The sequence below is a fragment of the Rousettus aegyptiacus genome, unplaced genomic scaffold (assembly GCF_014176215.1).
Source record: "Rousettus aegyptiacus isolate mRouAeg1 unplaced genomic scaffold, mRouAeg1.p scaffold_m13_p_6, whole genome shotgun sequence".
Classification (NCBI taxonomy): domain Eukaryota; kingdom Metazoa; phylum Chordata; class Mammalia; order Chiroptera; family Pteropodidae; genus Rousettus; species Rousettus aegyptiacus.
Genome location: NW_023416309.1, coordinates 40,002,119 through 40,015,397, shown reverse-complemented (window position 1 = coordinate 40,015,397; position 13,279 = coordinate 40,002,119). Strand labels below are relative to the sequence as shown.

The window sequence follows — 13,279 nt, the reverse complement described above, 5'->3', positions numbered from 1 at the left end:
AGTTGGGCGCCTGTGATCGCAGAGACCTGCTAATCCACCCCTTGCTCCAAGGAGGGGCGGGAAGCGCCACACCTAAATACACAATAAGCCTCCCTTTGAAGTTCTGTGGTGGGACAGTTCCCAGAGAGTAGAGCATCCACTCGACTTTCCCTGGGAAATCAACGGTCTGGGAATGAGGTTGGGAGTGTGTGCGTATGTATGTGTGTGTGGCGGGGGAGGGGGGGTACAGTTCGTAGGATCTGCCTCCTACAGCCCCACCCTGCCTGGTTTGGAAAAAACAAGGTCAAGCCATCCTGGGGCACCCCATGCCTTTCTTGGAGCACCTGTAGAGCCAAGCCGTTTTACCTGCTTTATCTCCTTAATCTGATCAGTAATCTAGGGAACGATTGACCTATAATTTGGGCAATGAAAGTGTAGGTTCCTAAGATTTAATTAGCTTGCCTTAGGTTAGAAAGCATAGAGGCCAAGCTCAAAACTTAGGCTACTGTCCAAAGCCACCTCAGTGAAGAGGATTCTAGATAGGTGCAGAAAGAGAAGAAATGGGAGATTGGAGGGGTTATGAAAGTAAGAGGGAGGGAGCAGGACATAAGAGACCAGGGAGTGGCGAGGCCTGCAGCATGCTAGAAAGTGGGTTATCAGAGCCATATCAAAAGGAGTAGTGATCGTGTCTGTATTTTTCATTTCTGTAAATTAAATGGAAAGAATACCCCCGGGCAACAATAAAAAAAAAAGAAAAAAAAAGACTTCAGGGCATATTTGACAGGCAAGTGTGAGAACCCAGGATTAGATTTCAGACATAGGGTGGTAGTTTAAGACCTTGATCCTCAGAATTAGCACCAACTGCACAGAAAGTTTGTTCTAAATCTAGAATCTCAGGCCCTACCCCAGACATAATGAATGAGAATTTGCATTTTAACAAGAACCACACGTTAAAGTTTAAAACATCTCCAGAGAATATTACATATAAATGAATATACTCTGGAGGTGGCAGGGAGGACCGGAAGGCTGAGCTCTCTTTTCTTTTCATAATCTGACTAATTCTTACTGCCTAAAAGGTCAACATAAAACAACTGTTACACCCTTCGACCTTTAGGCTGCACCCTACTACCCACTCCAACCCCCCCCCCCAATTCTCCAACCCAGAGCAGCCTCCCCAGCAACAGGCTTTGCACAGAGCAGATGGAAAAGTAAAAAGGAAAGATGTTCCTTCCTGGTTCTCCATCCCTTTGTCTAATAAAGTGTGATTCATTGCTTCTATTTTTAACACTATGCTTGTTTGAGTCCTCCCATCCTACTAACCAAAAAGAGGAAGGAGGAGAGACGGAAGTGCACAGAACCCCTTCCATCCCAGAAGGAGGCATGCCTAGGCTGGGAAGGCCCAGAGGGTGGGTGTTGCACTGGTGTGGAGGAGGAGGTCTTATAGCCTTGGCAGTGCTTCAGGAATGGTCCTGGAAAGATAGGGTGGGGCTGGCGGTCAGAGCCAGAGGGGCCCAGTGGACCGAAGTGGCTTGGCAGCGTTTTTACCCAGAGTCCTATGGGGCAAACTCCACGCGGACCTCTAAGCTAAGAGCTCTCTCCACAAAACAAGACATCCCTTGAGGAAGCTGGTAGGTTCCCACCTCCAGACCTCCCCAAATACACCACATCCCCTCCCAGAGACGCTGGTTCTAGGGTTACACTCTGAGGTGGAATGCTAGCCCCCATCTTTTATCAGCCGCGTGTTTTTAAGCAAGTTGCTTAATGTCTCTAGATTTCAATTTTTCTTGTCAATAAAGTGGAACGGAGATACCACCAGACACATTAATACTTTGAAAACCTAGTGCAGTGCCTGGAACACAGAAAGCGCTCAAGAATGCCTATTATTAATATTCTTATTGTTATTATTTTCCTTCCGGGATGGTAGCAGCCACTCCTGCTGTCCCAAGGGTTCCTCAGACCCCAAGCTCCGACGGCCGTGGCCAGAGGCGCCTCTCCCCGTGTGGCCCCTAGAGGGCGCCCGGAACTCACTTGTCCTGCATTTTTGCGTGGAAGCCCCAAATCCAGCTTCTACTCTGGGTGGTTGTTGAGTCGCCGCCGCCGCCTCCACTTTCGGGTCTTGCGACGCCTACTGCATGACCGAAGATACATAAGCTCTGGGACCATAGGGTGGAAAATATGAGAGGACAGGGGCAGCTCCCACCAAAATCTCCCCCTTAGGGCGGCACACAGCACTGGGGGGTTCACATCCCCATGCGCTCCACCACCTTCTCGCACACACCGGGAGACCGGATTTTCGTAGGCTTCGGGGAGGCAGCGGCGGCCGCAGGACTTTCTGGGCCTTGTTAGGGTCTTTGGCCAGAATCTCGCCCGTGGCCCCCAAGCCCAGTCTCGGGCTCATGGTTGTGTGGCTGGCAGCTCAAGCTGCAGGGCTGGAAAGCTAACTCGCGGGCCTAGGAAATTCCCACGCCCAGGCCAACTGGCAGTTAGACCCTCCTCCCTCTGGGCTGGGGGAGGAGGGGAGAGGAAAGAAAGGAGGTGTACCCATGGCGGGCTGGCCTCTGGGAGCTTAGTGGGGCCCTGACGGGGTGAGCTTGTGAGAATAACTGAGAATGCCAGCAACAGAGATAGTATGTGTGTGTGTGTGTGTGTGTGTGTGTGCGCGTGCGCCTAGCACTGCACACCTGTGGTTCCCCTTGAAAAACATGGCACACCCCAGGAATAGCTGGAAGAGATATGTGAGGCTGTACACAATGCAGGCTGTAAATGAAGGGGTGTGAGCGTGTACCTACCCCTCAACACAACAAGGATACTCATGCCTGCTCCACTCATCGCTATCCCTCCCCTATCCACCGAACACACCATCTTCGGGGTCTGCTCTCATCTCCCTGGAAAATCCGAACTGGCTACAGCCCTCCCCCTTGCTCAGTCTATTACTATCAGACTCCTTGGGATAAGGAATCTAGGTGTGGGTGCAGGTAAGTGGTGCCAGCAGGCTTTGTGGGACGACATTGGGCAGCTGATTCGTGCCATTCGGGGAAAGCCTAGGCGGCTCCTGTTAGTTTCCTAGGCAGCGGGCCTGGCCATGGGGCTCCAAACTTTGAGCTGATTAGGGAGCACTTAGGAAGGGGAGTTGCTGCTTAGGAGCAGGACTCTGGGGGCTCTGTGGGAGTGAGGAGTGTGTGAAGATGGATGTGAGCAGGAGGAGCGGAGCCTACAGCAGGGGGTTTCTTCCCACATCTGGCCTGAAGGGTCCTTAGAGCAGCCCCAGTGCCACAGCTCCCCGCCCCCCCTAGTATGGCAGTTGATTGCCAGCTGCTTCGGCTCTGCACAGCCAGGAGGGAGGTCCTTGCTTAGTTGTCTCATACACCTGAAACCTACTTCACCCACCTGCAAGTCAGTCACACCACAAACAGGACACCCATCTGAGTCCTGAGCCCAGGGCAAGCCCCCACACCTGCCACGGCTGCAGGGGCGTCACAAGGCAGTGCTCAGGCCATGCCCACACAGCCCCCAAGCACAGATCCGGCCACACAAAGCCGCTATTATAGTTAACAGGTCGAGCCAGATTCTCTGTGTGCCACCTGAGGCACAGCACCGCCTCTAGGACCCCAGTCTTGCATGGGTTTCTGGGCCAGGCAGGCCACTACCCACCCATCCACGCCCGTGGGTGCTCGGCTCACTCACCCCGGAATTTGGTCAGTGCAGCCGGCTCATTCAAGCCAAGGAGCGAGGCAGGGCTTTCTGCCCAGGCAGGTTTGTTAATTCCTCTTCTTTCCCCTCACCAACTACACAAAATTATTCCGATAATTAGTTCTTTTTCTATTTTTGAACAGAGACTCGATCATTTCTGGAAGGCGCGATAGCAGGCGGGGAGTTGTGGGCTTTCTGCTGCGGGTAGTTGGCCCTAACTGTGACCCTCGCAGCCTTCTCCTCTCCGGAGTCCGCTCCACTCGGAACTGGGTGTGCTGGCCCCGCCGCTAGCCGGGCCTTTCCCAGCGGCCGCAGCCCTCGGCCGACGCGGGATTCGCGGAGATTCGGTCTCAACGAATTCTGGGCAGAGAGAGGGTAATCTTGCGTGGTCCCTTAGCAATGAGAACCTCAGTGTCCTGGGGAGTCTGGCACCCGTGGGAGTCCTCGCCCGAAGGCTTGGGCACATAGGAGGGGCCCCGGAAGAGCGCGCGACCCGGGCCACCAGCGAGCGCCGGGTGCAGGCGCGCGGGATTCGGATAGCTGGTTGGGATTCGGTAGCGGGGTGGCCGTAGGGTAGCTGGGTGGCCGCCCGCAGTGGGCGCTGGAGTTGGGGCAGCTCTCGAGATCTCGCTAAGCGGGGTGCCCGCTTCCCCGCGAGTCCCGGACAAGCTGGACACGAGCTAAAAGCAGCCGGGCTGAGCAGGCATTCGCTCGCGCGGACCTGAGTGTGAGCCCTAGCTGTGAAGATGAGGCGGTAGGAGGTATTTTGGTTAGGGGCTGCGTTTTGTCTAACTTTGCTTGTGTTTGTCTTGCAAGAGGGATCGAGGGGGTGACGGTGAAGAGCCCAGACTTCAGAGCCTATTTGGGGGTTGTTTAAGCCGGGTAGACGCTCCCCATTCCTGCCTCAGCTCTTCAGCTGGACAGTCAGCCGCCAGAAAATATCCAGGAGCCTCTAGGCACAGCAGCTTTTTGAGGGGTTTCGGTGAGTGGGAGGTGGAAGGAAGTCCCTAGTCTCCCCCAAGGTCCTGAGACTATGGAATCATGCAGCTGGGAGGCACTGAAGTTGTGTCCTACAGACGCAAATAGGGGAGCGAGACCTCACCAAAGGAAGAGTGAAAGCTGGGAGGCTTCAGTCCCAGCGGGAGGGGAGGAGACAGCCAGACCTGCCCAGGCAGAGGGAGATGAATTATGCTTATGCGGATCCAAGAGGCCATTTCCGGATTTCGCTCAGCCGGGTACTGGGAGCTGCAGCTACTGCAGGCTGGAGACCCACTGCAGACCTGGCACTGTGGCCAGAACCTCTCCCCACCACCGCCAACACACAGCCTGTCGGGGCCTGGCCTTAGTCACCCCGTAGGCCTACAGGTGGGGGCAGAGGGCTGCCTATGACCTTTGGACCCAGAAATCTCCTTTCTTGCTGAGGTCTGGAAGCAAGAGGGCCACAAAGGAGGGATGAAGAAGCAGTGCCCTATTCTCATACAGCCAGATTTCCCCTTGGGTATTCCTTGGGTGAGAGGTTGTTGTGCTTTGTCCCCTTTTCATAGGAAAGGTCCAGGATAGCAGCCTGGGCAGGGATGAAGGAAAGTGGCTCTGATGGTTTCCACGGCTCCCCGTACCCCCAGTCCCATTGCACTCAGCTCTGCACACACACAAACAAGCCTCACACGCCACTCGTTTCCAGTTTCTAGCTGAAAAGTTCTCTCACTTTCCCATCCCAAAGAGCCTTCTATATCCCCATTCGACTCCCCCAGGATGGCATATTCTCCAGACCCTCTACCACCTAGCTTCTTCCACAAAAGCAGGCTCAAATCAGTTTTGTGTGCCTAAGATTGGTCTAGTTAGTATGTGTGTGGGGTGGTGGACTAGATGTTCTGGGGAGTGTTGTCCACTGTGGCTGCAGTCCTGGCCAGAGTGGTCTGGGGCTTTCCTGAAGGTCTCTGAGAAGTCAGTTATTCAGATCCCACCTAGAGCAGGCTAGTGCTGGGAGCTGTGAAGTCCCACTTAGAGTAAGGAAGAGGATCCTGGCCCCCTTACTGACTCAGTCTCTGCAGCTTGCTGTATATGGGTCTAGAATTCTAGAACTCTTAGCAGACGTTGGTATCCCTACAATGTTTCTGCACACTTCACATTTAACCAGGGGTCCCTGACCCGCAGGCTGCAGGCCAGTACCTGTCCCTGGCCTGTTAGGAGCTGGGCTGCACAGCAGGCGGTGAGCGGCAGCTAGCGTGAGCGAAGCTTCATCGGTATCTGCAGCCGCTCCCCAGCGCTAGCATCACTGCCTTAGCTCCACCTCAGACCATCAGGCATCAGGCATTGGTCCTTAGTGCCAGAAAGGTTAGGGTCAAGTGCCTTAAACCTTACCACCATGTATACCACCAGTGCACAATTATATTCACTCATACACTCTCAGCCTCAGCCGTGAGGACAGTCACCCACAACGATCCACACTCCCTACTAATTCACTCCCTCAGTTGCATACTGTCATACACAAATATATACAGTAAAATACACATCTCATGCATGATTACATCTCACACACAATTACATTCATACAATTACAAATGATACACAATCACAAACATTCACACATTTAACAAAAAAAATTCATGAGGAGAAACTAATATGTACTCTCATAAACGTTAACACATTATTCATACACAATCACAAATATGGGTGGGTGATCATACAATTACCCCCCCAAAAAATGCAGCCTCATTTACACGTGGTTACACACACACCAAGTTAGAGTGTACAATGATAGTTTCGATTTCTAACTTAAGCAGAAACAAGCACTTACTTACAATAATTACAAACACAATTACACATTTAAACACTAAGACAACCATTCACTATCAGCAACATCCTGATTGTCTACATCATCACAAACACACAATGCACATACACAACTTTCACACCCTAAAGACATTATATCCTCTGGAGCAACAGCTATCCCAGGACAGCCTGGCTTTCCATCTTTTCCTCTGCTCTACCTTCTCTCTGTTTGTTCCTTTCCTTAATTTATCTCTCCGGAGCCAGCTGGTCTTGGCCCCCACATGTCCCTCAAGCTCAGGCACCAGCGGCTGCCCCAGCAGCACCAGCTCACACCAAACTCAAGTAGCTGCAAGGTGCTGGGCTCAGCAAGGAGCAGGCAGCCCTGACTCCGGATCTGGAGGGTTTTATTTTTTTTTCCACATAAATTACACAAGCACTTTATAAAATGGTTACACCGAAAACACCTTTTAAGTGCATAACTTAACACACTCCCCCCTCCCCCCACAAACAGGATCTGGAAAACAGGCTAAGTTTTTGTGAAAACCTGCCTGTGTGTACCTGGGTGTGGCTAGGATCTGTGATGGCAGCCCCGGCAGACCAAGTAAGTGATCCTGTTGTGGCTGTTGTGTGTGGGATGACGTGTCACAATGTGGCCATGGCCTTGTGTTTGTGATAAGTGTCATGCTGTTCAGAATGAGTCTAGGTCACCCCTGGCCTATGCCTGATAGCAAGGGTCAGGGGTGAGAAGGCTATAGCTCTTGGCGTGCATGACACTCTGCCATAGGTCCTGTTCGTGACTCTGGGGTGACAACAAGAGGGACAGTAAAATCACCTCTGTGTGGGCCAACGGATGTCCATGTGTGATTAACAGTGGGATACAGAGAAGGGGTTCAAATGACAGCCCATGCTGTCCTCTGGGGACCCCACAAGCTCTTCTTCCCCCACTTCCTCTGCTTCCCTCGGTCTCACGTTAAAAATCAGAATAAAATAAAATAGTCTCAAATCGAGAGGACTCTGAACAGTTCCAGCGGGCTCAGGACCGCATGGCTATCTGGAAGGAAGTCGCAGGTCTCTGTCACCTGCGCTCTTTTCTTCTTTTCCACCGAAGAGAGAACAGTTTCTCGGAGAGCACGCAGCCCCTGGGAAGGGGCACAGGGTTCCCCTTTCTTGTGCAGTCTGAGGCGGGAGGGGCGAAAGAGAGTCCTGGCTCTCAGGCCTCAGCGACCCCTAGGCTGGGCCCAGGGGTCTCTCAGGGAGGAGAGGGCAGGCTCACTCGCAGGCCGACGCCACCGACGTGACGCTGGTGATCTTGGTGGAGTCATCAGACCATGGCTGCAGGTTCTGCAGGGCGAAGAGCGACGAGTTGTGCACGCAGAGCGGGTCGGCGGGCAGCGGCTGTGCCAGGCTCTTCTGGAAGGCCTCTTGCTGCAGCTGCAGGAGGATGCGGTTCGCCTGCTGCCTCTCGGCCTCACGCTCCTCCGCAGTCTGTCGCCTGCACCAGGGACAAGCCGTTACCCACGCTTCTGGTTCGCTCCGGGAGATAGCCTGAGGGAGCGCCGCTCCCTTTGGCAGCACCCAGATGCAGCTTGGGCCCCTCTAATGTGTTCCCTTATCTTGAAGGTCCTTTAGCCGACAAAGGCTGGAAATCCCAAAAGGAGATGGAGGAGAGCTATTCCCGGGAAGCCGGGGGAAATTCCGCTAGGGCAAAGCAGCTGGGGCTCCCTGGCTGCCCCAAGCTCTCACACCCCTGCCAGCCTTGGAGGGCACAGTCAAGGATAGGGTGGCAGCCCACCTCTCCCTAGACCTGAGGATGAACAGGAGCCTCCGTCGCAAGTCTGAGGGGCCTCACCCTCCCCACCATTCCAGGGCAAAGGCAAGGGCTGGTGGATGTGAGATGCCCCAGTGGACTTCTCTCCCTTCTTCCTGCGAACCTCTCCCAGGCCTCCAACCTCCTGTGTGGAGCCCTGTCCCCTGCCAGGACTCAGGCCTGACTAGTCGGCTTCCTCTGAGGAGGTCCAGGGAGGCGATGACTCACTTATTCCATTTAATGTCCCCCTCCACCCTGTCAACTGAGATCAAACGTCTGTCTCTAAGGTGGACAGACCTAATGGGAGTCCCCGGGGCCTCCAGAAGCAATTTGTAGGCGATCGATGAAGCCACACGAAGCTGGCGAGGGCCTCCCGCGGCAACGGCCACCGGCCTCCTTCCTACCACCCCTTCTTGCTCTTTGGTTCTCTCAGAATTAAGGGAATTTGTTTGAAATGAAAATGGAAGATTTTGTCATCCGTTGCGTTCCTTTATTATACAGAAGACTTTGTCAGGCTTCTGGGTTTCATTTTCTCCCTATGGTGGGTGATATATCTTTGTCCCCCCCCCTTTGTGTTTCAATTTCTCTCTGCCTGCCACTCTATTTTTTTCTCTGTCCCCCTTGGTGGGGCCGGAGGACAAAGATAGATACCCTTAGGCTGCATCTCTGGGTGGGTATTATTGGGCACACCAGTGTCCCCCCTACCCATCTATCCCTTGCTCCCTCTTAAACTAGCTTTCCAGAGGTCCGAGCCAGTCCCCCGCCCCTTCCCCAGGAACAGGAATGTGGGTAGGAGAGCAGCCTACTCCAGGGGCAGTGGCTTCCTTTGTGGCCACGACGGCGGAATCCCGGGCAGATTCCTCGCCTTCATTCAGAAAAAGAGGAAACTCCAATTCCTTCCTCCCGCCCCAGGCCCGCCCGGCCCGGCGCCGCAGCCTTCGCCCAGACTCTCTTGCACTCCCCCCTGAGGCCTGAGCCAGTGAGAAACTCCTGACGGGCGTGGAACCGAGTATGCGGGCCAGATGTGCAGGAGGGTGCACGAGGGTGCAGGGGTGCAAGAGGGCTCAGTGGAGAAAACACTGGTATATGCAGAAAATAAGGCTGCCTAGGAGTGAGTGGGGCACATTATATACCTAAGGAAGTGCGGGAGAGAGAGAGAGAGAGGGAGAGAGAACGGCAAAGGTTGAGGTATACATATGTGGGGGAAAATTAGTGTACTTGTGGGTGTGTGACAAGAGAAGGGAAAAATCTCTCTCTCGTACACACACACACACACACACACACACACACACACACACACACACCCATCTGCTCCTAATTGATCCCGGGTTCAGTGGGACCCTTGAAACCCTGCTGCAACCAGCAAAGATTGATTTTCCCTTCTAGAGTGAGGGACCCGCTACTTGAAGGCCGGGTATCAGGGGAGGAGGGAGTCAACAGAGCCCAGGCCGCGGTCTGGGACCCCAGATGCTCTGCCGGGATCCCGGCTGGGGCGCAGAAATAGGGCGCGAGACATCCTGTCTCCTCCAGTCTCTGGGACAGAAGAAGCATCTCTGTAAACGCTAGTTTGCGCAAACGAAAAACCCCGCAGGATTGAAATGATCATGGAAGCTCCAGACTGCATAGACTGCTCCAACCGGCCATTTCCCCAAGCAGCGGGGAAGACCAGCCGCGTCTACACGGGTACTGAGTGTGCGGGCCAGAAAGCCAGGAAGCTTCCAGTAAAACAGAGCCGGGTCTCTCCAGCCCCATCCTGGTCATTGGTCTCGCTTGTCTTCCGCTCCCCGCGAGCCCAGCAGGAGCAGCCCGCTCCTCCGAGCCGATCGGAAACCGGGAGCGGAGAGAGGAGTGTGAGTACCCCGAGAAGCCTGGAGCCCACAGCGGCCCGAGACTGCGCTGCTCGCGCCGCGCCCGCCCCGCGCGCTCACCTCCACTTCGTCCGCCGATTCTGGAACCAGGTTTTGACCTGCGCGTCAGTCATTTTGAGAGCTTTGGCCAGGGCGGCGCGCTCGGCGGAGGCCAGGTACTTCTGGCGGTGGAAGCGCTTCTCCAGCTCGCAGATCTGCAGGCGTGTGAAGGATGTGCGCGGCTTCTTCTTCTTGGGGGGCGTCCGGTTCTGATAGGGGTGACCTATACGGCGTGTTACAGTGAAGGGTGAGAGGGCCACTGGAGCGGGAGACAGACAGACGGCAGAAGCAAGCGGCAGAGCGTCAGGAGGCGTCCCAGGCCCGACACCCCGCGAATCAGCGAGCACAGCAGCTAGACCCCAGGAGCAGAGCCTCGACCCTCCCATCAGCTCTCAGCTCCAAGTCCGGGCGGAAAACGGTCCCCCCTCCAGCCCTAGCCCTGGGCTTCCATGTGCCCACCTGACACAACCCACAGTCGCCTTCCCAGTATCCTTGAGAGGCATGTCTGAAGCGAGCTAAAGATCGCAGCCCCCCCACAGCTCCAGGCCTCCTGCCTCAACAGTAAGAGAGCATGCTTAGTCAAGACCCTGGACCCTGGGTTCTGATCCGAGCCTCCATCACACAGCAACGTACAGACATATCATATACAACAGGGGCAAATTATAAATCTATACACCCAAACAGGCCGGCAAACAGACAGGCACACAGGACACAGGGAAACATAAGGCCACACCAGGCAACAGCCATACACTTCCTCAGAATCTTCTTCAGGCCTGAAACAAGATTAGAATGGGCTGTGGCTCTCCTAGGTATGCCCTATGTGGAGTACCTTTCACCCGAGACCTAGGACCAGTGGGCTCCAGGCTGGGGGTTCCATCAGTCCTTCAAGGCTGCCTGGCCTGAATTGGGAGAGTGGTATATTCACCAGGCATGACTCGCCAGGCCCAAGAGGACTTGCTTTCGGCAGTGGGGCTCCTTGAATACAGGGCCCATCCAAAATGGAAGGGCTCTCTGTGCACCCCCCTCTCAAACTTTTGCCACAGACCCAGAGTCTGAGCCCAGCTTCCAAGGCTGGAACAGGAGCAGGAGGCCTGGGATACCTTAGAGTCGCCTAGCTTAGTGTAACCTGCCTATCCCCCTTTCACAGTTGGGCTCTGGAGCTGGAGCCCCATGGGAGTCCCACGTCGCGGTAGTGGTAGGCAGCGGCCTATGCCTTCTGCTTCCTTTCTCAAAGGCCCAGGAGAGAACCTGGACGCATCTCGTGGGTGCTTCTCAACGGGCATGGGAGCCTGACCCGGCGAGAGGATCTTATTCTTGGATCCAGGGAACCCTAACGGCAGCGGGAAGTGAGGTCCGGGAAAGGGACCCGCGCAGTAGCGAGAGCTGAGTGTCGAGAGCGGAAGCGGGAGCGGAGGGAGCCGGGGCAAGCCGAGGAAGGCGAGGAGTAGGCAGCGGAGAGGGAGGCAGCCGGCGAGACCGAGTGCATAATCGTCCCAGGAGTTGTCTTTAGGTGGCTAATCGATCCTGGGCCTGGCCGGTGCATTATTCACGCTGGAGGGCCGGGTAGGGGCGGGGAGGAAGCCTGGCCCGGACAGAACGAAAATGAAGAGGGCGGCTCAGCCTCACGCTGCCACTGACCTGAACGAAGCCTGCAGTCCGGAAAGAAGGGCCCAACACCTCTGTTGCTTTACTTGGGTACGTGACCTCGGCCAGCCCCTCAGCGCGACCGACACTGAAGCTTGGGGCGCAGTGTGTGTGTGTGTGTGTGTGTGTGTGTGTGTGTGTGTGTTTGTGTAGGGGACAGAAGGTGGAGAACCTGTTCTTTCCTTGCGTCTGATTCTGGGGCTCGCCGCCTCGGCTAGAGAACGTTGGCCGGGACTAAAAAACAGTTTGTTCACATCGCGCCCATTTCTCCGAGATTCCCGAGCCCCAAAATGCCGGCGGAAAGCAGTCCCACAGCTACATTCCCCTTCCCTCCGTCTGACCAGGCCTAGAGACTCCGAGAGGGGTTCAGGGAGCACTTCTCAGAGTAAGGGTCCTGCAGGAGAGACGCAGAGCGGCCCAAGCTAGGAGAACTCTTCCCGCACGGCGATTCCGCGAGCGTAGAAAGGTGGCGGGTGGCTGAACTTGGGGGAAGCGCCAAGAGGAGCTGGGCGATCCGGCGCGCACAGGGGACTTTGGGGAGCCACCGTGCCGGGGAAGGGTAGCGCAGAGCCCGGGCCGCGGCCAAGCGGGGCGCGCGCGGGCCGGACTCACCTGTGAACCTGTCCTTTGTGTATCTGCGGTTACTCTCCATCCAGGGAAAGGTGAGGCCGGTGAGGTTGTTGACGCCTGGCACGGCAGGCACCGAGGGCACGGTGGGCAAGCCGGTAGCCAGAGGCTGGGGGTGAGCCACCGCTCCAGCTAGCGGCCTGTGCGCAGGCACCCGGATCACCCCCGCAGCGCTCAGCGCCCCGCCGCCGCCGCCGCCCGCGCCGCCGCCTCCCGGACTGGGGCCTCCTGCCAAGGCCATGTTCACGTTGTAGGAGCCAGCCAGCGGGCCCATGCTGCAGGGGCCGCCGCCGCCGCCGCCCGCTGGGCCACCAGGACCACTCGGGCCGCCAGCGCCATAGGCCCCCGCGCCCCCGGTCCCCGCCCCGGCCACGGGTCCCCCGCCGCCGTAAGCGTAGGCGCCTCCGACCAAACAACCAAGGCCATATTCTCCGTCCTGGAGGCGTGAGTTGGGCCCCATGCAGCCGCCCTGGTCTGGGCTGTTGAGGATCTGGTCGATGCCGAAGCTGATGGGCTCCGCGTGACCCGGGTGAAGATGGTGAGGACCCAGGTGCTCCATGCTGGCCCCCGGCCCCGGCCCCGCGGGGGGCGGGGGGCCTGGGCGGCGGCGCTCGCTGTTCTTGGCTCTGGGGGCAGCGCACAGGGGCGCGAAGGCGGCAGCAGCTCCTGGCTACACAGAGACTTGCAGGCGAAGTGCGCAGAAGGGCTAAAGTGTGTATGTGGGGCGGGGGCGGGGGAATGGGACAGAGGGGGCGCCGTATTCTATCCCTCTCTGGCTGCTCCTTCCCTACTCCGGCTGCTCGCTCGCTGTTGACTCTGGGACATCAATCACCGGGAGAAAAAGCCCGGTGCG

At 56.4% G+C, this 13,279-nt stretch overlaps 1 protein-coding gene across 1 annotated transcript; it reads right to left on the bottom strand.

Annotated features, from left to right (window-relative positions):
* Positions 1–6,126: 6,126 nt before the first annotated feature.
* Positions 6,127–13,252, bottom strand: TLX1 (T cell leukemia homeobox 1). Its single transcript, XM_016120012.2, has 3 exons — positions 12,412–13,252; positions 10,177–10,378; positions 6,127–7,933 (listed from the first exon to the last, which is right to left on the bottom strand). Exons 1-3 carry the CDS (start codon positions 12,983–12,985, stop codon positions 7,711–7,713), a joined length of 999 nt encoding a protein of 332 aa, XP_015975498.1. The 5' UTR covers positions 12,986–13,252; the 3' UTR covers positions 6,127–7,710.
* Between the last annotated feature and the right edge of the window lie 27 nt (positions 13,253–13,279).